Source organism: Phasianus colchicus, chromosome 3 (assembly GCF_987193195.1).
Source record: "Phasianus colchicus chromosome 3, bPhaCol1.hap1.1, whole genome shotgun sequence".
NCBI lineage: Eukaryota > Metazoa > Chordata > Aves > Galliformes > Phasianidae > Phasianus > Phasianus colchicus.
This window is the reverse complement of record NC_143438.1, coordinates 55,640,874-55,668,394: the sequence shown is the minus strand read 5'-3', so window position 1 is coordinate 55,668,394 and position 27,521 is coordinate 55,640,874. Positions and strand designations below refer to the sequence as shown.

The 27,521-nt window shown below is 35.9% G+C and overlaps 1 protein-coding gene across 1 annotated transcript in view; it reads left to right on the top strand.

Annotated features, from left to right (window-relative positions):
- Window positions 1-27,521, top strand: part of ST18 (ST18 C2H2C-type zinc finger transcription factor) — a 172,512-nt gene that overhangs the window by 120,938 nt on the left and 24,053 nt on the right. The window contains exons 6-12 of the mRNA XM_031612844.2: window positions 4,092-4,279; window positions 7,941-8,738; window positions 11,594-11,728; window positions 13,112-13,202; window positions 14,815-14,919; window positions 16,355-16,560; window positions 19,958-20,169. Coding sequence (XP_031468704.2) covers window positions 4,092-4,279; window positions 7,941-8,738; window positions 11,594-11,728; window positions 13,112-13,202; window positions 14,815-14,919; window positions 16,355-16,560; window positions 19,958-20,169 — 1,735 coding nt within the window. The remainder of the gene's footprint in view (window positions 1-4,091; window positions 4,280-7,940; window positions 8,739-11,593; window positions 11,729-13,111; window positions 13,203-14,814; window positions 14,920-16,354; window positions 16,561-19,957; window positions 20,170-27,521) is intronic.

Genomic DNA, 27,521 nt, shown 5'->3' with positions numbered 1-27,521 from the left:
AGAAATCATTTTAAGTAAGGTTGAATCTTGTATCAGAAATAGTGTTGCTAGCAGGGGCAGGGAAGTAATCGTCCCTATGTACTCAAAACTGGTGAGGCCACACCTCCAGTACAGTCTTTTGTTTTGGGCCCCTCACTGCAGGAAAGAATGTGAGGCCCTGAAGTGTGACCAGAGAAGAGCAACTAAGGTGGTAAGGGGTCTGGAACACAAGTCTTATGATGAGTGATTGAGGGAACTGAGATTGATCAGTATGGAGAAGAGGAGGCTCAAGGGAGAACTTATCACTCTATAACTACTTGAAGGGAGGCTGTAGTAAGCTGGGGGTCTGTCTCTTCTCTCGTGTAACTAGTGATAGGACTAGAGGGAATGGCCTCAAGTTGCATCAGGGGAGATTCAGGGTGGACATTAGGAAATACTATTTCTCTGAAAGAGTGTTCAGGCACTGGAATGGGCTGCCCAGGGAGGTGGTCGAGTCACAGACCATGGAGGTGTTGAGGGACATGATTTAGTGAGAACTATTGATGATAGGTGGATGGTTGGACTGGGTGATCTCATAGGTCTTTTGCAACCTTGATTCTATGATTCTATCTTATGTAGTCACTTATTTTAAATTATAGGAACTATAGAGGAAATCTGAGTGGCTGTTCATGTACAGAAACAGATATAATAAGAACAAAATAACAGGAAACTTGCTAATATGACTGATTATCTTCCAGCAGATCTGTAGGCTTTCTGTTCTGAGAGTGGTGAAGAAACTTTTGATTTACTGCAGTAAATGGTGAGAGAAAAATTGAAGAAAAAGTTTGTTCAAAACAGATCTTGAAGTTACTTCTTCTTCAGCAAGTTGCTCCACTGCGATCCAAAAGAACACATAGGGGACTGTGGGGGCCTATGAGTAACCTTAAACAAGCTGTTGCTGCTCCTGCCAGACTGTAATAGTTATTGTCAAGTGGGATTCTTGTGCTCTTGTTTCTCAAAGCAGGACTACATGGGCAGGTGGCAGCAGCACTCTAGGGCTCATCTTGTCTGTGAGCTGCAAATGTCTGAGTTTGGCTGTTTTTTCATGGTGAAACACCAAGAGGTTGACAGCTAACATTAAGTTCCTAGAAAAGTATTGTAGGTAGTGAGAAAGAATACAGCAATCACCTTACGTTCTGATTATGTTTTTCCTTACCTTGCCTGGAAGATGCACAACAGTCAGACAAGTTACAGGATTAATGCTGAGGAGCTATATGAATTTCTGTGACCTGTGTTAAAGAGGACAGTATACTAGATGAACTAATTGGATCTTCTGTTCTAAAAATCTATTAATTATACTTTTGTAAGAAACAGCTGCAGCTTTGTCAAAGGGGAATTAAACACTGAAAATTCATATTGTCCCAAATACTGTTACAGTAGCTACTGGAGATAATTTGAAGCTTGACAAATAAATGAAGGAGATTCAAAGGCAAACTTAGCGAAGGTTTTGGTTAATAAAGCAATTGTGTGTGAAGGGTATTCAAACATTTGTCATTTATTCATTTTGCCTGAACCAGCATGAATGGTGCTGTCATTCACAAATATTAATTAAGAAACATTTGATTGTTCTTTTTTAGAAACTAATTATGCATATTCATCTGCACTGCATCCATGTCTGATGTCTGTTTTACGGCCATCATTTCTAAAGGAACACTTAAACTCTGTTGTGATTCTGACCTTTAACATGGTGTTCATGTTGTCCTCTATTCTTAAACAGAGAAATAACTGAGAAGTCTTAGTATATTCAACCTCAGATGGTGGTTAATGTTCAGTAATGCTAATGCCCATAGCATTTTAGCTTTCAGAAGATCGTGAATATCTTCTGTGTTTGAGGTGCATATGGTAGAATTGTAACATTCCCCTCAAACTGCAGATCATTGTATTTCCACATCCTTCATGTTTGCAATGATGAATTGCCAAAAAGGTGCTTAGCCAAAAATGGGTATCTTTTTAAACAAAATGCTGAAGTTAGTCATATGCTTTCATCCAAAACAATCAGAACCTGAGCCAATTTAGTGCACATAAGATACCTTGGAAGGATTAATTTATGCTGTAGAGCTTGTAATATGTTTAACCAATAGGAGTTCTCTGCACACATGGATTTTTTTTTTTTTTAATTATTTTTTCTTTTTGCAAATCTTGCAGCTAAATCAGTGAGCCAAATGCAAAATCTAGCACCTAAGAGCATCCTGTAGATTTGTAATGCACCCTGGGGGTACCTAGGGTTGAGAAACCATTGAGTGGATTACACAGATTCATATAGTTATTTTTTTCATTGCCGAAAGACATAATATGAATACTGCATATTATTCATACTGCATAAATTTCTTAGAATACTGTGTATAGGAGAACAATAAAACTACACAATATCACTTACCCAAAAAAGTTATTTTAAAGAGTGAGTTGAAGGTTTGAGCCTCCTTAGTGAGGTACTGCAAATGTAACACCTATACACCATACAGATCAAGTGTATGGTGGACAAATCTTTATTAACTTTCTCTAGAAGCAAATTAACATGCAAGTCAATACTTAGGTCTTGTAGGAGATGAAAGAAATATATCAAATCTGCTAATAATCTTCCTCATTAAAAGTCAGTCATCTCTTCTCATGTCAGTCATGCAAAAGTAAAGTATTTAGACAAGGCCTTTTCCAGGGGATGTTTTTCACAATTTATCCCAAATAACTAGTTCTTAGTGCGATGAATAGCCCTCTGTTGGAACCTCTTTCCAGAGTCTTTAGAAAGACCTGAGAAGATACTAAACCAGGCACTTATGGCTGAAGTTAATGAAATGAAACCAGTGCTCAGAACTAACATTGAAAGACTCATACTGAAAAATATTCTGAATATGCAGTGTCTTTCAAATGTGTTATGTTGTTGAACTGCATGCAATGACTAAAATTGAATTCAAGATATGTGGTTAGTTTTTCAGCTTATGTGAGTATGTGGAAAGGTCTGGCTCAAAAAGAAAGGAATGAAAAACATGACTGTATCTAATGTGTGTAGCATTTTTTAGTCTTACACAATACATTTTTGGGTCAAAGTCTCCTTTTTTTCCCCAATATGGCTTTATAATAAACAGGTTTGCCATGTTTCTACCCATAGAGATGACAAGGAAGTTTGTTCTAAAAGATGCACAATGCAGCAACAAATATATCTAAGAAGACACAATCTATAGACCTGGATATAACAAGAAATTGGCATGTTGTCACATTCCAAGACACTGCTGCAATTCTTTTAACACAGGAAGATATGGAGAACTGTATTTAAGAGGGAAGCATTGCACGGCCTGAATGGGGCCTGATGATTGCATCTGATATATAAATCAAAAACAAAATTAGACATTAAAAGTATAAAATTTATTATATTTCTCCACCCCAGTTCTGTGTGGACATTTTTAGTTAATATCAAAGATAATAAAATTGAACACTGAGTCACAAAATAACATGCTTATCTTAAACTTGAATATCAACCAGTTATCAAAAAAATGAATGAATTAGACCTTTGTGGTCAAAACTGGTATGAACAAAGAGGGACTGCTGACTGTAGGTTTTGTAATCTAAGGATGGTAGGGAACAACACAGAGTACACAGGTAAATGTACTACTAGTATAAAGACAGTAGGGCTAAAGTATATTGTAATATAACTGGTGGTATGTTTTTCCCATTAGCTGTTTTTTTCTGGGTTATCGGCCCAGCCAACATCTTTGTTCATCACTTCCTGGGTGTATTTATTCTACAGCAGTACTTGGATTACTTAAGATTACTTAAGATTAAACATGTTGAGTTATCAGTCTTTTAGTTTTGTCTTCCTCTTCATTCCCCTTTCCCCAAAGAGATTTTGGCAGCACTCAAAAAAATAGTAAATTTGTCAGGATCCTGAAAACCTTGAGAACGTGAGCTAAAATTAAATTTCCGCTAAACACAACTTATTGCAGTTGTAGGTGGATTGATATTGTGTCAGTCCTTTCCTGTATATATGAAATGTAAACGAGAGGATGATTGTAGTTTTTTAACCAGTTTACCCCTCACTTCTCTCACTTTTTTTCCCTGTCATTTCCCATTAATCATTGCAGTGCCTACAAATGCTCCATGGCTAAGAGAAAAGCTGAAGAACAGATTTCAGGTGTTCCTGTCAACAAAAGGAAGTCTCTGCTAATGAAGCCTCGCCACTACAGTCCCAGCCTGGAATGCAAAGAGGAAAATGAAGACAGGACAGATTTACAGGAGAATATCAGTGTCCTCGATAGCAATTCAATTCCAGGTAATCATGTAATGAAGCTCCACTCAAACCTGAATTCCACAGAAGGGGAGCTATGAAACACTGTTTTCAAAAAGGATGCAGAATGCGTTTGGCTTGTAATGGAGTTGGAATAGTGCATTTCTATCTAGCTTTAACCATCCAATTATTTTGTACAAACTCCTCCTGGGGTCTAGTAAATGCTTTGTAGGTCACACAGAGAGACAACTACTACAGCAGGTCAGATATGGAGCAGCATCTGCTTCTCCACTAGCTCTGTCAAAGAACAAGGTTAAGCCCACCACAGATAAAAACACATTTATGAAGAGCAGATTTTCATCGGAATATATAGAGCTCTTAGGAAAAAAAAAAATGCTTAGCAAAATGTTGTTGACTTTAGCATTTAGCAAAGCAATTTCATGTATGTGACGGCTACGTGTGTTCTGATTAACACAATTATTAGAGTCAGCACTTTTATACTTGTTATTTAAACTCTTCTAAGTCAGACATGTCTGACAATTTATTGAAACTTCTACAGTGTGTATGCTGCAAAATATAGAAGAGCATGGGGATACAGAAATAGATATAGTTTTTCTTTATGTCTCTTTCTTTCTAATATATTTATATATATATATATTCAAGATGAACAATTAACATCAATCTAAATTGGCTGTTGCATATCTGTTTAAATAATACTGCAGAAGTTGATAATCAGGGAAGTGAGGAGAAATCAGTGGAGTATGTGCTGCATTGTTTTAAAGGGAAGAGTCATCATTAGATGGCGACCATAAAGATGAAAAGAAAGGGATCTGGCACTGGGAAATTAGTAATCATAGCTACTATGAAAACAGAATACAGAATGAAATTATATTCTACTTGGTTGTTTGTTACTACAGATGTTTAATGGTAATTTACTTTCTTCTCCCATTACTAAGTTTCTTGTACAAACTTTTAAAATATTTTGGAAGGAATCAGAGAAATGAGATTAAGAATTTAGATCTTTATTCACTCTAAATAGAATTTTTTAAGAGGAAAATAACTCTCCCAAATATTCTACATATGACAGCTACATATAGAGTCAAATCCTTGTTCTACTTAAATCAGTGGAGAACTCTGTCTTGTTTCTGAACTCACTGAAGGGAAAGTATTTTGATGATTAAATAGGTATAACATGTGCCATATGCAGATGAACATAACTTATTTAACTTTTTTTTTTTTTTTTCCAAAAAAAGTGCAAGTGTTGAGCCAGACCATTGACATAAATGTAGTAGAACCTTATTTGCACCCAGTCATTCAGTTATAAGAAACAAACTGATTTCAAAAAGGTGAATTTGATACTTATTAGACTTCTTGCAATTGCTTTTGCCATTGATAATGTAATATATATCTTTTGAATTCACCTTACTAAAGTATCTATGAAAAACCTTCAGCTAGAACATAAGACTGATTGAATATTTCTTAGAGTAATATTGCTAATTTTATTGTGAACTTTTCATACTTGTTGCTTCACCTGTTAATGTTTCAGTTCATGCACTGAGGCCACTGCAAACTAAGCTGAGTTCTGATTATTTTAAAATGAAATTTGCGGTCTATAGAGCGAAAAGCAAAGCTGAGATATCTGAATCATTAAAACCAGTTAAACAACACATTTTTTAACATTGCATTTGTAAAATTCCTCATTTCAGTATTGATCATGATGGCTTAAGAAGCAATCACCTAAGTTGTGATGCCTTGTATTGCTTTTCATCTTTAATCAGAAAAATAATTGAAAATACCTACTACTATTATCAAACCTTTTTATTTTTATTTTTATTTCTGAAGAGTGGGCAGAACGAATTTCTTACTTTTTGAAATGACATTTTGATGTTAATGTTTCATTTTCCAAATGGCAGAAGAGCAAATAATAAAACGCATTTGACTAAAGTTTGTTACAGAGCCAAATGATCACTCTTACTTGCTGAGATGTGAAGACAACAGACTTCTTTATTCTGAATACTGCAATGTGTGGGGTACCAGAACAGCTGCTAAAAAGTTACGCTAAGGATCACAGACATTTTTTTAAAACACAACTTCACACACACAGTGCACAAGGCCACCTCTCCCTGCGTGAGCCCAATTTTCCGAAGAATAATAAGAATTAATCAATATTTTCTTTTAACATATAACAAACAGTTGAACCAAACAATTATGTAAACTGGAAATGACCCAAAATGCTAACAGTTTGGCAGCAGTAAAGTGAAATGCATTGTGGTGCACATGTGCATTTTTGTCCCCCTTTTCCCCTCCACAATAATCTGCACTTAATAGGAATATTTTAAACTATGTAGCTAAGCAACAGAGGTAATTGTTGCTTTCTAGAGCTTTTGTTAGGCACTCTAACACAGCCCAAATATGCATAATTAGGTATAATGTCTATAAATCATTATTGTACACATGTGGGTAGTTAAGTGGATTGAGAGAATAGTTCAATGAATTGGACATATTCACTGAAAATGCTTTTTATTTGTTTTCTGTAGTTCATAATACTTTAAAATTATCATAACCCTTTACACTTTCTCTTAATAGCTCACTGTGTTATGGAGAGAAACTTCATTTGCATTTTAGACTATACCTAATTTATTATTTAAACCTGGAGTTCTTCTGATTCAGGAGAGAACAGACACATCTTGGGAAATAGTCTGTGCTTGTTTATTCATCCTCCTTTCTAGGAAGTAAAATGTTAAATTTTTCAGTTTATGTTGAATAGATCCCAACAAAAGAATGTACCCTATAATCAGCATTATTGAAGGGGCTAGTGTTGTGACTAAATTCTTCCCTTCATCCAAAAATGCTTTTAGTTACTATGGCAATATTTACTTGATCCTGGCAAACCAGTGTTGATTTTAGAGAGATAATTACCAGAAAGGAAGATGATGGAGATGTATTTTTGAGTGTCCTTGTCAGAGGAAATGTTTATAAAAAAATTAAATGAGATACAAAAGGCATATTGTCTTCCACACCGTCCACCTCTCCTACATGCAGCCTCTGTTACCATCTGCCTGCTGCTTTTCTTCTGAAGAAAGATGTTTATAAAGACAGGATGCACTTCAGTGGTGTCTTTAACAAGCCCTTTATGAGTCTGTACATAACAACCATTTCTGTTTGCCTGTATGACCTGATCTATCACTTAATGTGGCAATTGCAGTGGTGACCAGGAGCTTGCCCTTAGTGAAGTGTGTATGTTTTTTTCCTTCAAGGTCTTTCATGCTCAAAAAGTAATTAGGGTCTATTTTGAGAAAATATTTAGGAATCTTAGATGAAAGGAAAATGAAAATGGTTTTTAGAGGAATTTTTGAATGTGTGTGTTTGTATATGTTTCTGTGTATATGATATAGATTTTGCTTATATAGTATCTATGTGCATTATACTTGTGGAAATATATGTGAAGGTGTATGTTGTAAGACAGTATATTTCTTTACCAACAGCAAAAAATAGCAATAATGAAACAATAATATCAGGCAGATACAATTTTAGAAGGGCTTTTCCTGGCGCTACAAGTAGTCATTTCAAATACAGCATTGGTGAATTAAATAATTTAAGGGTACCTTTGAGTGAAGAAATGAAAATTTTTAATATCTTCATATCTCTTCTAAAAGATATAAAAAGTTTTTCTTACATGTTTTTCTCTTGCCCTTTTCTTATGCAGAGGAAAGAATTGCAAAACCATGTGAGGAAACACCTCATTCAGGTGGGCAAGAAAATTCTAGTCAAAGAAAAGATAACTACACCAGTTACCAAGATGCCATGGCCAAATCTTTGATGAACAGTGGAAAAATTGCAAACGATGCACCCAGTCAAGCAGTGGCAGAAAATCTAAATGACAGTGGCATTCAATCCTTAAAAACAGAAAGTGATGACACTGATGAATGTTACATGATTGACTCAGCTGAAGGAAAGGAAAAGACTGTTATTTCTGACCCAAAATATTGTTCATCTGAGGAAAATGAAAGTAACTCTGAAATGATGGATAATGAGTGGGACAGCTCCTCAAGTTTTTCAGAAGAAACTAGTGTAAAGCCCCATGTAACTCAGAAATATATTGCAGAGTGTAATCAACCTAGCATGTTGGAAGTCCCTGAAATTAAGAAGGAGGAGGTAGAATTTGACCCTTGTGAAACACTTTGTGATTCAGGAACAGAGCTAAGAGCACCCCAGGAGTCTCACCCAGATTCTTTTGAGAAGAGAATTCAGAATGTGTTCCCTGAAAGCGAAGAAGATGACAACGAGTGCCTGTCAGAAACCACGGAAATGTCAGTTGAACTGGACAAAGCAAAAGGGAACTTGAGTTTGCTAGAAGAAGCAATAGCTCTGCAGGCAGAGCAAGGGCATGTGTTTCACAGCACCTACAAGGAACTGGATAGGTTTCTCCTGGAGCATCTAGCAGGAGAGAGGAGACAAACCAAAGTTATTGACGTTGGTGGGAGACAGTTATTTAGCAACAAACGTAAGGAAGTATTCTTGGCTGTTCTTACTGGCTTAAGTATTTATCCTGTGACTGATAGAGAACTCTGAGCTAGGTTTTATAGAAACAGTAAAGAATCTGGAATTTAGCTGGTAATTTTGCTAATTATGTACCTTCACACTAGTGCCTTACATCTGACCGGGTTAAACACTGGGTATTTGGCTTCCTGCCAAACTACTATGTGAAATGATCAGTAATGGCTACTAAAAGGGCTGTGTAGCTGGCACTGACACTCCTTCTCCTCCTTCTCCTCCTCCTCTGCCTCCTCCTCCAGAGAGTGCAAATACATTCCTCCTGAATTTCAGCAGCCAAAAAAGAAGGCGTTAAAACAGTGCTTAAGGATAGGTTAGAGTGAAAAATTGGCCTCTTCCAAACATATCACCTAATTCCTAAGCCTTGTGTTTTCTGAGCTCTGCCTACTTCACATATCAACATTACTTTTTGCTATAGCCAGCACATCAGAGCCGGGAAAGCACAAGTGTGCTCTTCTGCCTCATTCACCATCAGTGGAATTACCAGTAAGTTCCAAAATCTTTATTGTTTCTGGTGCTGTGTGACATCCTACAAAACTGCAGGACTATTGTTCCATATTCTATATCTAATCAGGCTTCTAGAATTGGAGATTTAAAAGATTCAGGTTTGATTTGTAAACTGGGTTGGCTGACATGAAAATCCTTGACTAATGGTAATTACAGAACATTGAAAAATGTCATTTTATAAGCACATTTTCTGCTGTAGTAAGTAACTCTACATTAGTCTGTCCTTTGATCTTTCCTTTTTGGCTTCCAAATATGGTGAAGCCACCTTAGCATAGCTGCATTTTCTGTTTTTGTTAAACAAATGGATTTTGTGTTTCTAGAGTTACTTTAGGATAACTCTTCAGAGTGGCACTGTAGAGTCCGTGTAGATGATGTGGCATTTACAAATATTATAGTTATTTAGTTAACTAAATCATTTAGTGTATAAGATAACTTATATTTTTTCATTATTTTCAACTATGTTATATTATGTATTATTTTCAGGCTGGAAATACATGTCATGCATCTCATTCTGTCTTCCCATTAATGTGATAAGCTATACGTACCAGGTGTTGGTCTACCTCCTTGCAAAACTACATTAACCTTTATTTGTTCAGATGACTATGATAAATGTAGAAATTCTGCAAGTACATTGTTTTTTTTATCCTGAGACCAGGTTTGTTTACCTGGGTTCACATTGGAGTCAATGTGAGTTTCTTACAGCACATAAAGAAAGGAGGAGTGATGGTAAGCATGGTAAAATTTGACCCTTTCTGATTTACCCCATATTGTCATTTCAGGTGAACTTAAGGGCTATATTCATGCAGGAACAAATAAGACCATCTTCAAGCTGTATAAACACTGTATGATTTTAGTCAATGTATCATCAGGCACAGATTTTTTTTTTTTCTTTCTTTTTTTTTTTTTTTCACATAAATAACTGGTTTATATTTCTAGTGATGAAAATCCTCCATCAAATCCATCAGCTCTTAATTTTCTTTCTTGGATGCTACATCAGAAGAACATGTCTTACATTTACATTTTTCCATCTTTTTAATGATAAAGCTTTCCAATTACTGCAGGAAAAAATTAAATCACATTTTAGGGTCTCTCTTTATTCTCTGTCCACTACTGCAGTACTTTCCATTTGCAGTTATTCTAAAAAGCATGTGGTCTCCTGTTGATGCTCATTCTATTTGCTTTTCTCCCCGATTTTTAATTTTTTGTCTTTTACCTAAAGTCTTGCCAGGAAGTTTAACCCTCAGCTGTCTCTGGCGATCCTGCCACTGAGCACATCCTACCTCACGGTCCAACAAAATCAGCTTGAAGAAGGCTGCTCCCTGTGCTGGCTGCAGCTGTTTTCTCCCCCAGCGCCGAATGCTGTTGGCAGCCAATCACAGATTGAGCTAAAACCATCCTCAGCAATTTATGCAGCCACTTCCTGCAGATTTCTCACAAGAGATTTTCTGGACCAGAATACATTCCTTTCTCGCCCAGACTTCTGATCCTGCATTGGAAATCAAATAAAGGCTTTTTGACCAGAGCTTCTTGCACAGTTCTAGGTGCTTGAAACACAAATTGCGATTGCACTGTGGCTATTGCAGAGTGGTAGCTCTGGGGCTGGGCTGAGACCTTCTCTTTGAAAGGGTATCAGCTGCTCCATGCTTTCACTGTCATTGTGGGCTATTCCACAAAGCAGCATTGCCATGTGTACCAGAGGGAGCTGCTTGCCTTGCCTCTCAAATGTAAAGTGGCATGTATTCAGTTTCCTAACAAAGAACCTACAGCCTAGAGATCTGCGATATTTAAGGAATGGCTTCTGGTTGAAATGCTTTTTTTTTGTTTGTTTGTTTGTTTCACATCTCATCTTTTATTTGGTTGTCCCAGCTTCCTGCAGTCTGACATTAGCAGAGTAAAAGATTTTTTCTGTTTGGCGGGGTTTTTGTTTGTTTGTTTGTTTGTTTTAATTTATTTATTCCTTTATAGATCTTGCTGTTGGCTGGTGCTGCCAGTTTTCTGTCTTATTGGATTGTGGCTTCTGTCCTGTTTGAAGCTCTGAATGGAATAAATGATACTGCAATCCTAAAGCTATATAGTTTACCAAATGAATGGCTTACTAGGAGTGATGAGCCTCTGCTTTAAGGGTACAGTGTGTAATAACCTAAAGAGATGCTGGGATTACTTAAGCCTGTATTAAAACTTTGTGTAGGAACTGAATGTCTGAAGTACAAAAGAGATTTTATCATCCTGCTAAGTGCACTCAGCTGAATGCAGATAGGGTCAAAAACCAATCAAAATCCTTATCTGATTTCTTTGCAGACTCACCCAGGCCTGAAAAGAGAGAAACCAAATGTCCCATCCCAGGATGTGATGGCACAGGGCACGTGACTGGACTGTACCCCCACCATCGCAGTCTCTCAGGCTGTCCTCACAAAGTTAGAGTGCCACTAGAAAGTGAGTATCATCACCCTGAAGTCCAGAGTAACTGGGTCTGGACTACTACTGTGGGTAGCATGTGTTCTTGCTGGAAAGGAAACCTACTTTTTCTGTGTGAGATTGCAGAAAAGGGGCGCTGCTATCCAGCTCTTGGTCATTCCTACTTGGACACAGTAGCCTTATGAATCTTGAGAATCTTGCTTGCCCATTCCTTTCCAAAAGGCATACAGCACAGAGGTTACCTGTCCTTCAGAGATTTAACTTGATTTGATTTCCTGTAACCACCCACCATGGCTGCTGTTTTCACACTGATAGCAACATAGAGTCCAGGACATGACTGTCCAGAGATGTTCCCAGCACCCTTCTTACCAGTGAGCTCAATGAGATTATTCCATCCACACATCCCACTGTTGGTCCACAGCAAGTCCCTCTCCTAAGGCTGTATCACGCTAATTTTTGTGTTGCTAGCCTAAATTTCCCTCTTTATTTCTAATTGTACCAATCTTGTTACACTGGTATGTGTGTGTGTGTGTAGTCCTGCAATGAGATGCAATGAAGTGTTGCATAAGACAAAATATAATGTGAAACTCTGTTTAAACAACCTAGATAGTCAGATTGTTTTCTGCAGTAGCATGCAAGACAGTAAATTAAAAGAATATCCGACAGAACAAATCATTTGACTGAACAATCAGTTTTTCTGATGCACTGTACTTCTAAAGGGATAATAAAGACATGAGAAAAGATATACAAATATATCTCCTGTTTGACACAGACTTATGTCTCGCTCTTAGTAAAGATGGTAGACATAACAGCACATAAGAAATGTGCATGCAACAGGTTGTAATCCCTGCTAAGAGTATAAATTGCTGCTTGGGGGATGACCAATTGATCAAAAGTAGATTCAGAACAGATCAGATGATCAGAAGATATCAGGATTCAAAAGGACATACTCAGAACAGATTATTTTACGTGGCGGAAAGTGTGGAAAGCCTTTCTGCACCTGACAGCTATCCCTTCCTGAGCCAGAGAGGGATTGCAGCTATAAGTATGCCAACCATGGTTCTTAGGAGTTCTCCGTAGCCTCACTTTTTTCATTTTACTTTGTTAGTGGTGTGAACCAGAGAGCTACAGGCTTCATCACCTAACATCCCTGCTAAATTCCACCTTTGTCCTTCTGAAGTCCCTAGAAAAAAATGTTTTGCATGTTGATAGACACACAACAACTAAGTAGCAGTCAAATGGTCTATCTTGGAGATACTGGTCTGGCTGCATTGCTTCTCTTCTTTTGAGGTCACAGTATGACAGAATGGAGAATCTTCTGAGTCTGAAGAAGAAATATTCTTATTTTTTAACATTTATATTATTCAGTTATGTATGTTACCAATTGTTTTTCTTCCTTAGTTCTTGCCATGCATGAAAATGTTTTAAAGTGCCCCACTCCAGGATGCACTGGAAGAGGACACGTCAACAGCAATCGCAACACACACAGAAGGTAGTTCAGAACACTTAAAATCTGACATGTACTAATGAATAAACTGATGGTCATGCCTTGGAATTGGATGCTATTTACTCTACTGCAAAATGCCTATGAACAACAAGATTAGTCTAATATTTGTAACAATTGCTTTTAATTTAATTATATAAAAAATTTCTTCAGCACTGTAGATAGTAGATTCCTCTGTCTTTTTCACAAATAAGTTTTCAAAATGTGGTATCACTATAGCGTTCATGGTGAAACACCATCATATAAAAAAAGTTGGAATGAACAAGTATATTATTAATGCTACAGCTAGAAACCCCAATTGGAAAAAAAAAAAAAAAAAAAAAAAAAAAAGCCTTTTTGTTTTGTACTACATATATAGTAATCTTTGCAGGAATTAACTATGTTCTGTTTCAGCAAAACATGAAATTTTACAGGCAAAACTTTAGAATCTCTGTAAAAGCAAACTCCATTAATTAGTTTCAGGGATGTCATCTTCCTGCTTGGAACACCCTTCTCTGTTTAATTTTCTGCCTGCAGAGAGAAAGTAAAACTAAGTAAAGCCTTCCAGGCAGGGAGCTGGGGAATCACAGCTGGGCTGCAGGTGAGGCAGAGAGCTGAAGCATGTCTCCTGTGAGCATTGATGTCTCCTGGCAGGCAGCAAGCCAAAATATGCCCCTATAGTTCTTATGGAGGGCCATTCCTCTGGAAGAATATGTTGTCTATCTAATGATCAAACTTGTGGCAAAAAAATGTCAAAAAAAAATCTTGGCTGAATTGAATTTTTGTGGGATTTTCTTTTTTGCATGATTGATTTTGGTTAATTGGCTATGGTAATAGAGCACCAAACTCAAGGATTATCGTACTATGTTACTATCTCTCATGTAAAAAGGTAGCATGAAGCCTTAATTAGAGTGATCATTAGATTGTCTAACATAATATGTAAGGAACCATTAAATATTTTTTTCAATGTTTTACCTGTTTTAAATCCTTGGTTTTCTTAGTAGCACATCAGGTGTATCATAAGTGAAAAATGAATAGGGTAAGAAAGCATTGTTTAATTAAGGCAAATACAGAAAGAAAGAAAAATAAAAGAGAAGAAGAAAAAAGGAAAAAAAAGAAACAAGCAAGCAAACAAACAAAAAACAACAAAACAAAACAAAAACAAAAACAAACAAACAAAAAAAACCAAAGCCCAGCCAGAAATGGCAAAATGTTAACTTTGGTAAAAGCCATTGTTTACATATAGCTATTTTTTTCCCCCAAATCCACTTTCTAACTTTCTAATCTTTAGGAGGTTTACACCCAGGAAATAGCTCATTAGAAAAATAAAAATAAAAAAATAAAAATTTTATTGTGACTTGTAAGCCACAAAACATTAGAGCTCAATGCTGGAAAATTCCTACATGATTCAGTTTCCATATATATCATCTCTAATATGCAGATTTCACAGTTTTACACTAAGGGATGAAAAATGAATCTGACTTTAAAGGGCAGCTCCTATTGCCACAGAGTCCCAGAGGAGTTTGAAGCCATTGGTTTCCATAGCACATTTCTATTACTTAAAATTTCATTTTAAGATTTCTTTCTTCTTGTTTCTTTCCTTCACCTTGTTTTTAAACAGCCTTTCTGGTTGTCCAATTGCTGCAGCTGAAAAGTTGGCAATGTCCCAGGAAAAAAACCAGCTCGAGTCTCCAAAAGCAGGGCAGTGCCATGATCAAACTCACAGGTAGGAGCCTACCATGGTCTAGTCTACTCAAAGTATTCTGCACAAACTCTATCAGTCCTCAGGTCCTTCAGTCTTTTTTTGGGGTCCTAGCTACAGAGGTATTTCAGTTTTGCAAAATGAAGCTGTGTGAAGGTAAATAACTTGAATTTATCTCAAAATTGTCAAGTGGCATTCTGCTAGTCATTGTGAGTGTGGCTGACACTAAAGACAACAGACATATGTTTCAAAAAGCAATTCATTTTCTTCTACTAAATCTTACTTCAACACAAGAATCCTAACGGACAATTCTCAAATGTCTTCCTTCCGTAAACAAAATCTGCTATCTTTGCTGAAATGTTGCAAATGATTTTCCGGAACCGTTCCTTTGTTACAACATTTTGTTCACTGAAACATTGTTAAAGATCTTTTTGAGCAAACAGCGCTTCTAGAAGCACAGAGCTACTTTGTTGTGTTTCTTTTCATGGGTATCTTTCAGTGATCCCAAGAAGTTATATTGTTGATGCACTTATGTGAAAGGGTTGAGAACCCTGTTGTTTCAGTTTCCCCACTGTTGATTAATTCATGTTATGAGTTTCTTTCTTTTAAGTTTAGTGATTTAATTAGTTTAATTTATTTTTTATACAATGGCATCAAAAAGAGAAAACATTTTTTATTGCAATTGTATTTTGTTCAGAGTTATATGGACCCTACAGACATGCATAATTTGCACATCATTGGCACCACGACCGTTACAACCTATTATATTCAGGTCTATTTGGGGACACTTTAATTTGTGGATTATTGACATGATCAGCTCTAATGGTTCCTTCAGAGCCATTATAGAATATTATGTCCATGTGTCTGCCAACTGCACGTGCCTTAACTCTACATATGAAAAGTCCTTAGGAAATTACTAAAGACAAGTAGTTACTGAACGGTAACTAAATGGAATAACACACTATAAATCATTCTTCCCAAATAGCAGAAGCAATTATTTTGGATCATTTGTATTAAATTTATACCATAATCATTCACAGTAAAGTGAGAACAATAGTGACCCATAAGAATACAAGTCATTTGTAACTTACAAAAATCCAGAAAAATTTTAGGAAAACAACAACAACAAACAAGAAAAAAAAAAAAAAAACACAGTGGCACAGAAGTAAATTGGTATCCTCTTTGTAAATTGTCTGCAGCATTGCTACGGAATACTAGATATTTTTACACATACAGCTATGAACATATATGAAGACAAAGTTCTCTTTGACTTCTTGGTCAGCGACCAGAATTAGATTTCTTTCTTGTATGCATCTACCAGTAGGTGTTACATGTGAAAACACTGTACTTTCTGATTCTAGGATGCAACTGTCTGCTACTTTTCAGTAAAATATTATTTAAAGATATTCTCGCTTTGCTATTCTTGTCTTTCTCATGCTTTTCCTCCTTTTCTTTGCAGCACAAATTTAACTAAGCAGCTTGAGGTAGCTCAGTACAATTACAGAACTTCACAACCAGTCACTTCTTCCAGAACCACCCTCACAAAAGAAAAGGAGAAGTTTGGGAAAGTACCCTTTGATTATGCCAGCTTTGATGCACAAGTCTTTGGCAAACGCACAATAGCACCTGCAGTGCAAGGGCGAAAAACACCACAGTTCCTTGAATGTAAGTTTGAAATTCTATTATATTTTGGGAAATGGGCTTTTTTTTTTTTTTTTTTTTTTTTTCCTTCCTTGCTCTCCTTTCAAATTTACAGAATTCAGAAAGTCTTTATAGGAAATGTCTTAAGCTACTTATGGCCAAAATGCTAAATATATTCACTATTTGCTAAATGTAACTGCTAGATTGCTAAATATGATCACTATAAGATTTACTTTTTTGATGTGTCTTTGAAAAGCAATTGTCAGAAGAAGAGGAGAGTAAAAAAAATGAATTATTTTTATCTTATCTGTTGGCTTCCTCTTTGGCTAAATGTTGATATTCATGTGATAGTACGCTACCATGAGAAATCCCACAGAATGTCATCACAGGATGCTATGAATTATATATAGCATATATATAAATAAATATAATAGTAAATATAATAAAATTTCAAGTTAGGTTTTAAAAGAAACTTGAGATACTTTTTAGTTGCATCCATACACATACTCTTCCTCCTAGATCATGTGCTTCAGCTGCATTACTTTCAGGACTGAATTTAATTCATTTTGATTTCTTATATTTCTGTACTACACCATATTCATAGTGCAGACATATCGAATGCATCAAATCATTATCAAGTGCTTACATCACTTGCAGATTTGTAGAAGTAACACTCTGTAGAAATGAGATGCTGCAGTGTGAACAGTGATTATTTATTGCGGACATATTTTCACAATCTGTGTGGGAAATTTCAGCAAGATTCTGCTGCACAATTGGCCATTATAAAATACTTCTTAGTTTCAAGAAACACACAATTCAGTTTCCACGAGGAAAATGGGAAAAAACGGTTTAATTGTGTCATATATGGGTGCATGAGAAAATAGATCTAAAGTTATGTGACATAAGACTCTCGTGCATGACAAAAAGGGTAGTAAAAGAAAACAAAAAAAAAAGGAAAATTCATCTAACTTAAAGAAAGGAAGGAGAACATCTGCAGTAAGGTGAACATAAAAGCAGAATTTTTAAAAATGCGTATATACATATAAACATCACAATACTTCTAAGAATATATTATAAATATCTATGTGTATTTATAAAATATGCTCATTTGTGCAAGTATCTGAACATGTATGTGTATATATATATAATGTATTTGTAGATACCAATGCATTTTTGCATATATGTGTCTATATATATAAATACCTCATTTAAAATGACAAATGAAAAGCAGATATTTATCCAGACTGGAAAATAGGCTTGTTCAGATGTAAGCAAATGTGTGTATTGCCAGCTTTTTGGGTAGCAGGTTTTCCAATTTTGTTTTTAAAATTGAATATACCCTATTAGATGCCGCTTTGCACAGACGCATGTCTATTTCACAGGTTCATCTCAAGGAAAAAATGATTGAAATGTTTTTATACAAATGCAAATCCATACATATGCAATTTCTGTATAATGTATATCAGGACTGAAGTTTATGGCCTGTTGTTCTTACAAAGATTGCAGTGTACAGCTATTATTTTAATGGAAAGGTGAAAGTAAAAGAGTAGGTGAGTGTTTTAGCTGTGGAGATGCATAAAAGTTGGCAGTAAGAAGCTGTGATTTACAGACTGGTTCAACGTCCTATGTAAATATGAAGCTAGCCAGAACCACATCATTAGTACTCTGTGGATTCTGCATTTATAAACTTGATTTGTCGACAAAATGTGTATCCATCAGAGCCTGCTTTTTCTTTTCTTTTCTTTTCTTTTCTTTTCTTTTCTTTTCTTTTCTTTTCTTTTCTTTTCTTTTCTTTTCTTTTCTTTTCTTTTCTTTTCTTTTCTTTTCTTTTCTTTTCTTTTCTTTTCTTTTCTTTTCTTTTCTTTTCTTTTCTTTTCTTTTGCCTGTTATGGTGGTTAATAGATAAAGCACCTTTTTACTTGTTAAAAATAATATGAAATTAGCAATAGTAAGTGCTAAAAATATAATATGAAATTAGCAATAGTAAGTGCTAAAAATGAAGACCCTCTTGTTCTGTAATTTCACAGAGGGCTAGTTTCATTTCTACTGGAGAAAAGGAGAGCTTAATCATGAAGCTCTTATGTTTTGCTTTATTGAGATGCCCTCAGTATTTAGAAAAACCAAACATGACATTCAACTACAGTCAGTGCACATAAGCAACTATTTCTTCTACAGCATCCCAAGTTTGAGGAAAGATGTCTTGAATGTGTTGTGTTGGTCCTATCATTGAAATACAGTCAGCCAAAGCTCTACATCCACAGCCTTGGGGCTGAAATCTTTATGCAGCAAGCAGTTTGCGTATGCAGCAATGTTCTTGTTTATCTGGATGTAGGCTGAGAAGCTGGATTTTGCATACTTTGTTGGACCCTATAAGAGCTACAGAGAAATGACTATTGCTTATTAAGAACTGAGATCATTATGCTGTCTTTTCCCAGCCAGGTTAGTGACTTCTCAAACTCCAAAGTACAGAAAAGAGAGTACAGTTCTTTCTACTTGTTTTGGAGTCAGTGTTGGTGATGGAAGACAAAAAAAAAAAACCATAAATGCCACTTGTGTCCATGAAAGTACTTTTCTGTTCACCTGCTGGTTCTTTGTTCTTAAGTGACCTCTTTGTGTCTACTGAATCTTATTCCAAATGACAGTCAGTGTGAAGAGATCAGCTAAGACCACATTTATTCTGAATATTCATTGTTTGTTCTTTTTGTGTGTTTTCTTTTTGTGTTTTGTTGTTGTTGTTGTAGTTGTTCTGTTTTTTCCTTACACTTGTTATTTTGTTGTAGGGAAGGGGATATTTGGGTTTGGGGTTATTTTTTTGCTGTTCTGGGTTTTTTTTTTTTGCAATTCTCCGAAGGTTAGACTCAAATTACAGAAAGTTTCCAGAAAAACAGTTTATTCAAGAGCCTGATCTTGTTCTCCTTACTCATACAAACAAAGCTACATAAATAACAGTTATTCATTTAAGTAGGGTAAGCAGTGTTGTTTTAGCTAAGACTGGACAAGTCACTTGTGTCTTCTTACTCAATAGAGCTCCAAGGGGAAGCCTTCAGAAGGATATATTTGCAAGTTCATTTTCCTACCTGTGTCATCAGATCAAATTTGATAATGCATTAATCCTTGTTCAATCTTTCCTTAGACATCATTGTGTTCCATGCCTGACTAAGGAAAGAGAAAATTCTGAGTAAATGTCTCAGATGCTTTGTTAAAAGATGTGTATATAGAAAAGTTATTTTTCTGGTAAAAAATTAAATATTCATATTTCTGAAGCCACTTTTACAGCAAACCTTTAGAGTCAGTAAAAATTCATTGTTTTAAATGTATTCTCTGAATATTTTATTATATGAAACTGTAGTCTGAGAAACAAGACTATTTTATGGAAAGAAATTGCATATTTAAAATTGCTAATCAAATCTCTCTTCAACAGCAAAGCATTTTTCAAATCCAGTGAAATTTTCTAATCGACTGCCTAGTGCTAGCGCCCACACACAGAGCCCTTGCCATGCCAACTCTTATAGCTACGGTCAATGTAGTGAAGACACCCACATAGCAGCAGCTGCTGCTATCCTGAACCTTTCCACCCGCTGCAGGGAAGCAGCAGAGATCCTCTCCAACAAACCACAGAGTCTGCCTGCCAAGGTAGGGTAGTCCAAGAACCTGGAGGGTGTGCTAGCTACTGAACTGTGCGAATAAACTGTCTTTCATGTTAGTGACTGCATTAAATCCCCAAAAAGAAGGCTTCTGTTTGCATGCTCTTTTGAAGAGAAAGAAAAAAATCAGTAATGTAGTGACCATTTATTTATAAAAATAAATAAATAGCAGGAGTTATGTTGTTACTCTTTTCATAATTGAGCCCTAAATACAAGGAGGGAATTTTGTGGGTATGATAAAGATGGATATATGAAATCCAGCAACAACAATTTGTGTTGGATAATGAGTTAGATATGCTTAAAGAAGGAATTTCCCTCTCTCTGAAACCTGCCATAAACAATCATTTTGGAGGCTGTTAAAAAAAAAAAAAAAAAAAAAAGTGATTAATCAAGGTGATATTTTGTTTGCAATTAAACACGACTACATCTATTGAGTCTGCTGTATTCTGAGCGTATTTGACAGTTTGACAAGGTGTAGAGAGATAAATAACAACTGACTTGGATAAAATGCTTGTTTCTGCTGGTGAGAGAGGAGAATCAGACCCACAGTATTTGGAGATAGATAATTTGGGCAAGTCTGTCGTAATGGAATGCTGCCTAATCTCGTAGATGTTTGTGTGGCTTTCATGTTTTGGTTTCGCTCTGCGTTTCCTCACAGATCTTTATGATTTACAAATGGTACTGTGTGAGCTATGAGCCTTATTTTCTGTGCCATTACATGGTATTATAATGCTGATGAAAACAGACAAGATTTTCTTCTGATGGCTGTGCATGTGGGAGCACTGTTATTTGTTATTTGCATTAAAGTTCTATGTGCTCCCTTACAAACCAACAAAACTTTTGAAAGCTCTGGGTAGATGAGGATTTGCCATTACGAGAACTTGAGAAGAAATCACTGAGGGATGAAAAGAGGTGTATTTATCAAGATACAAATTATCAGGCGTGTTTCTGCTATGGAACTCCAAGTCTTGATATGTATTCCAAATTACCAGTGATTGTTACATTGCAAGCCTCACAGTGGCTAGAGATGGCTTCTGCAGCTGTTCTACAAATTTTGTTGGGCCTCTCTCCACTACTACTAAGAGACTACCTGTTATCCTTTGAGGGGAACCACTTGTTTTACCACAAATGCGGCACCTTGTCAGGCAATACAAGCCATTCTCCTTTGCATAGTAGTATGTCTTACTATTCTAACTTTTATTTCCACTTGTGGGGTCTTGAACCTTGAAAGCAGCACTGGGAGGTACCACAGGGTGTCCATTTTAGTGTGTCTATATGCATTCTCCATAATTTAGATATTATCTATCCCAAATATTGCACATGAAACCTTTCTCAGGTGACAGATCTATCCCTGACAGCTGCTGCAGAGAGGTCCTTCCACTGATCTTCTATAGAGACTTCTAGCACGAAAATGGAAACTGATGCCAATGGCTGGATTACATTGCTGCTGCAGCCTTTGGCTGACCTCAGCAATACAACTTTCTTGCCAGAGAAGAGCAGTAAAGGGACCAGACATAAACCAAAGATTTTCTCCTCCATACCTGCTTCACAGTTGCCAAATGATGAGGAAGGTTTGAATGGGAGTGAATATAATAATAACGATACAGAAGAACACTTGGGGCACATAGCTTACTCCTTTTTCACAGCTAGGAATCCAATCTAAAAAAAAAATCACCTGCATACCTTGCTATCTGCCTGCATCTACTTTTGCCAGACTTTCTAGAGGGCATACTGATACAAAACATCTGACAAAAGAATCAGAATTAGCTTCTGGCTAGAACACAGGCAAGTGAGCCCCAAACAGATTTGATGGCCAAAACCAAACAAAACTGTTTTTATTTGGATTTGGCTATTTATTACTTTCAGAACTAAAGTGGAAATAAGTCTCTAAAAAACCTCTCTTCAGTGTAGATTTTGTTTTAATGTTAAAATATGAAACATGTATGAGGCTATATCTAAAAGAAACCACCATCAATTTGTTAATATTTTTGAATTCTTTTCTGGCTAGTATTGGTCACCAAGGTAGATTTTTTAATTATAGAGTAACATATATTCTTAGATAATCAAAAACATCTCATGAGGACTTTTTCAGTATTGGGACTCAAATAATTCACCATAAGCTGATGACTACAAATTTAATGATTTATTTTTCCTGTTCTTGATAGTACACACATTCACCAAGTCTGAAAACACTTGTGAAGGGTGGCTGTGTTTAGAGCTCCGTAGTGCTCTCTGAGCCCCGACCCTGCCACATTCCTTTGTTCCTTGCCAAAGAAAACCTGATTAACATCATTCTTACTTTAGCGGATCAAAGCCCCTGACTTCTAAAGGTCTTTTCTATTACATAAGCACCATGAAGCCTCCCATCAATGCAAGACACAACACTTGGGAGTCAGAGTGATAGAAAAAGGGCCAATGGGACCACAGAGGATATGGTAGGAAATATTTTCCAAGTATATGTATAATAATCAGATCTGTAAAATACCATGCTTCTAAGTTTTAAAAGAGAACTTGAACTTCAATCATTTTAAGCAATTGTCATTTTCGTGTTTTCTCTCAAGGCGCATTGTCCCAGATTTTATTTATTGACCTCCAAGGGCTTGTCATTTTTTTTTAGTAAGAGCTGGACATTTTAACTTGAATGTTCACTACTTTTCTGCAAATATGGATATATAATACTCAAATGAAAAAGAGACTTTTTTTCACTGCAAAGTTTCAATTGTTATTAATTCAATGGACTTTCAGTCTTAATAGGAAATGATCTCATATTCTCCACATATCAGTTCAAAAGGGAGAATCCAAGGGGAAAGAAAAAAAACAAAAAGAAAAGAAAAAAAAAGAGAGAAGAATAAAATGTAGCAAGGGTAGAGAAATCTGATTACACATTAGTATTAGCACTGCTGTTGGTAAAAAGAATCTTAAAAAGAGAACCAACAAACCAACATAAGAAAGTTATCTGACATACATTCCTATATAAAAATTCTTAATTTATAAATTAAACAATTTAAAGAATACCTTTATTCTTAAATGGGCATTAAAATTGATCCTAAGCTTTCCCTGTGAAGTCTCTATTAGCTGTGTGCTACTTACTAAGATAATCAGGCACTTGATTATGCCATATTTAAAATAAGTAATACCATATTGACTTTATAGCATCTAAGCCATTCAGTTTCACAGGTGCACAGGTTCGCGAGTAAGCTGTTCCCCTGCTTAAATTGATCAGCCAATTCTCATGTGGTCTATACACCAAACCAGTACACTGGTCTCCATTTGATTTCCAGCTCGTGTCACTACTTTCAACTCCTATTGAAGTAAACAGAAGGACTCCCCTTGAACAATTAGCCTGCAGTTTTCAGCACAGCGCAAGTGTCTACATTATCATAGCATCCATTCACTATTTACAGCTCTCACCACATTCACAACTCACAGAGGTAGTTGCAAGCAATGCAGCTTAACTGTATCTCCATCACTACTGCTTGCCAAACATTTTGTTGAATGTTTTGGTGTTTTTCCCACCTGTTTAGACAAAATGGCATATGCATGCTATGCCTTGAAAGAAAACAAAAAAATGACACTTGATAAAAATATTTAAAGTTCAAATTCTGTTACTGAACAAAATTATGTCATCTCTATATTCTTGGATATTGATGGTGATAATTACATCAATTATTTCAACAATGTAGTCAGTGTTGTCACTTAACACGTTTGTCAGGCATTCTTTTATTCCAAATACCTTAAAACCTAAATACAGTGTGAAAATCAGCCAAGAATATCACTAGGTTACATCCTGTTATACCACTGTGCATGTTGCTCCTTAAGTAAGTGCTTGGCTGCCTTTATTTAATTTGTGAATTGCTCTGGGCTGAAACTGTGACTTTATTTGTTTCTCAAATATCACTGGGCAGTTACAAGTTTTCCTGCTTTGCCTCTGTATTTCAATTTACTACAGAATAACTCAATTGTTTAAATTTACATCTGAGGTATGCATGCATTTATTCTTATTGATTGTGAATAGAAAAAAAAAAGTACTCTTTCAGATGGAGTCAAACTAAGAATAGCATTCACACACAAGGCAAGATAGATATTAGTTCCAGAGATATTTCTTATGCTAGAACTGAAAAGCCCTTTTGAGCTTTCTACACCAGACTGAACTGCTAGTGGGAAGACAAAATCTTTGATAATGTTGTTTCTTTGGACTTATTTAGTATTAAGAGCTATGACTGATGCCAACCAAAGAGTACATAAAACTCTTATATATAATGACACAATCTCCCTTAGGTCACAGGTTTGAAATAAGGTTCATACAGACAAAATAATTCACTCTTTCTGATTCATCTATGAGATAAAGCTTAACTTGTAATCATTACTTGAGACAAATTGCAGCGTATTAGTTTTGAGCTACCAAATGAACCAAAAACATATGAAATAATGCAGCAATAATTTATGAAAAACAAACAAACAAACAAACAAACCTTCTCCCTTTATTATCTTGGCTTATATGCTTGAGTTCCAAGACAAGATTAAATAATGTACTAGATAATACTTCGTAATAATTACGCCATAAAATGAAGTGAAGTGAAAAAGCCTGACTTTAAATTATAAAGCACTTGAAGAAGATAGAGACCATTTCTTAGTTCATTTTGTGTTAGTCTTCATTTTAGATGAATATTCTTCACAGAATACTACCTGTACCTCATCTTTTTTGCTGCATAGATCGTGGAATGAAGAAAATATACTTTAGTCTTTTTTCTCTCATTTTTCACTCTGAACTCCTTTTTCCAGCTCCTTATAGAATCTGTGGGAATGATTACACTGTCAGTGATGTGGAAGCAGATAAGGAATAACCTGAATTTAATTACTGTAGGTCTCCTTTCACCCTTATTGATTTTTCTTCATTGCTTCAGTAGATTTTTTCCTGGTTTACATCAGTGTAAATGTAAATAAGATCAAAATCAGATTCCAAGGATTCACTCAGCTGTAAACTATTATGTTAGGAAATAATAAGATACATTTGCATCTTTATTTTACTTACATTTTAAGGGAAAAACAGAAAATATACATAGTTTTCTGTAGGTATTATTAAATATGTAATTAAAAATGGATAAATATGAGACAGTTCCTGTACAGACTAGTCAACAGATCTTGCCTTCAATGAGGAGAACACAACCTTTACAAGTCTGAGATAAACATAGTAAGTGCCATTTTCTGTCAGTATGCCACAGCACTTCTTTAGCATTTTTGCCATTTTTGTCTTTTTAGCTCCATTTTAAAAGTAATGTAAAAATAAATGTGGTAAAACAAGCAAAGCAGACATATTGAGAGGAGGGTGGGATGAGAATAGGAATGAAAACTGGAGCTGTAGTTCTGACCATCATCTCTCTGCCATTTGGAGTTTGCTATGAATGTATCAAAGTGATAGCTATTTTATACTGTTCTGAATAAAAACCCATGCTGTAAACGTGTGATCCATCCTGTGATGGGCAAAAGGGGATATTTTTCCATGACTATATTTAATTGCTGTGTGCATCTGTGAGCTCACTTAAACCCCATCTGTACTCTACTTCACAAACACACAACCCAGCCTTTCCTGATCAGAATTAGGTGCGTTGGACAACACAGCTTCCGCACGAATTTCAGGAAAGTGCTGCTATCTATCTATGTTAGTAAAACATTCTCCTTATCACTCAAAGCTCTTGTTTAGGTTAGTGGTAGCTATTTCCCAGGGGCTATGCATTTCCCAGTATTCTCCTGTGTACAGTTTCATCAAGGAGGAAACCTTGAATGCTTTTGATCCCTTTTGTTGCCATTGTTGCTTTCTGAGTAGCTGATATTTTGTCAGTGACAGAGAATCTGCACTATTTATGGGTTTTGCACTATAAAACTACTGCAGCCCAGTCACATGGCTTCCTTTTCTAAGCCATCTGTCACAGAGGTCTGGAATTTTATGTGAATGTTGGTTGTGCAGACTTAACCCAAGTTTTTTTATTACGAAAAATGTCAGCAACTACAATATTTAGCATTTTACTTTACATTGGTCATTAAACTTGATTACTGTAGCTCTGTTTCATGGCTATAGTTACATATCAACTCTGAAGCCAAAAAACACTGGGGCGATCATGGCAGAGCTGTATTGTCAGATCCTGGAGTGTGAACTTGGCACTGATATAGTTAATATCTTGGATTTTTGTAACTAAGGTTTATTAATGCTGGTATAAAAATGTATTTGATATTATACAGATGGCATAAGATGTGGTGGATACTAAGTTATTATCCAGGATAAGCTGCACTGTCAAATTCAGGGCTTAAAACTATCACAGGAGATTAAACTATTTACTAAAAAGGGGCAGAAAGATATAACCAAAGCGTCTTAGTATGAACATATTAGAAGTGTATTTACTTCCCATAAATATAATAAAACATCTCTTTAAGCTGTATGATTGAAAATGTGAACTTTGTCATGCAGACGAAGCAAATGTAAGAAGTGCCTGAGTTTCTAAACTGAGGACAAGCAGATGGCTTGGTATGCTTCAGTCTAGGTGTGCATCTGTCACAGGCCCATGGATACAAAATGGAACCAGGATCCCCAAGTAAGGAGAGATCGCTGGTCCTGAAATTTTCATCTTCTACCAAAATTTTCCTTGTGATTAAAAATATTTCATCAGCTGCATTTCACCTTTAAGTGAGTCACCACTGACAGTGGTAGAAGACAAAGCTGCATGAACGAAGCTTGTGTCTTCAGTCCAACTGACTTTGTCATGTCACACTTTCAGTACAGAGGAAGAATTCTTCACTTCATTGTAACTGTTTTTAAGATCCATAAGTAAGCATAAATTTGGTTGCACTATCTTTAACCATTCAATGACAGACTAATCTCCAGCAATAGTTAATGGGAAAAAAAAAAAAAAAAAAAGGAGATTTGCTCTGTCAGCGTCTCATCTTTTCCTAAGAAAGAGATCAAAGTAAAATGGAAAAACTTGCTCCCTGGGCATATCTGTCTCTTTTCTCTCTTCAACAAAGGATCTAAATGATTCAATTATGGTACAGGCTTACTTTTTTTTTTCTTACTCTTTCAAAGTAAGAAAGCTTGATGTGGGCTAATATGACTGTCTCCAAAGTTACCCAGCACCTAATACATCTCACCTCAAATTCCCAAGTGGCTTCTGAGCTTTGTGGTGATGGAAATAGAAAATAGTACTGACGAAAACAACAGGAGGACTCATCCGCATTAAATATAGCATTCAACATGAGTACTACTTCACATGACCTTGTCATTTATCTCTGTAGTCTCTGTATATTTTCCAACTTGTTCAGGTTAACATGTGCAACTAGGCTACCAAGTGT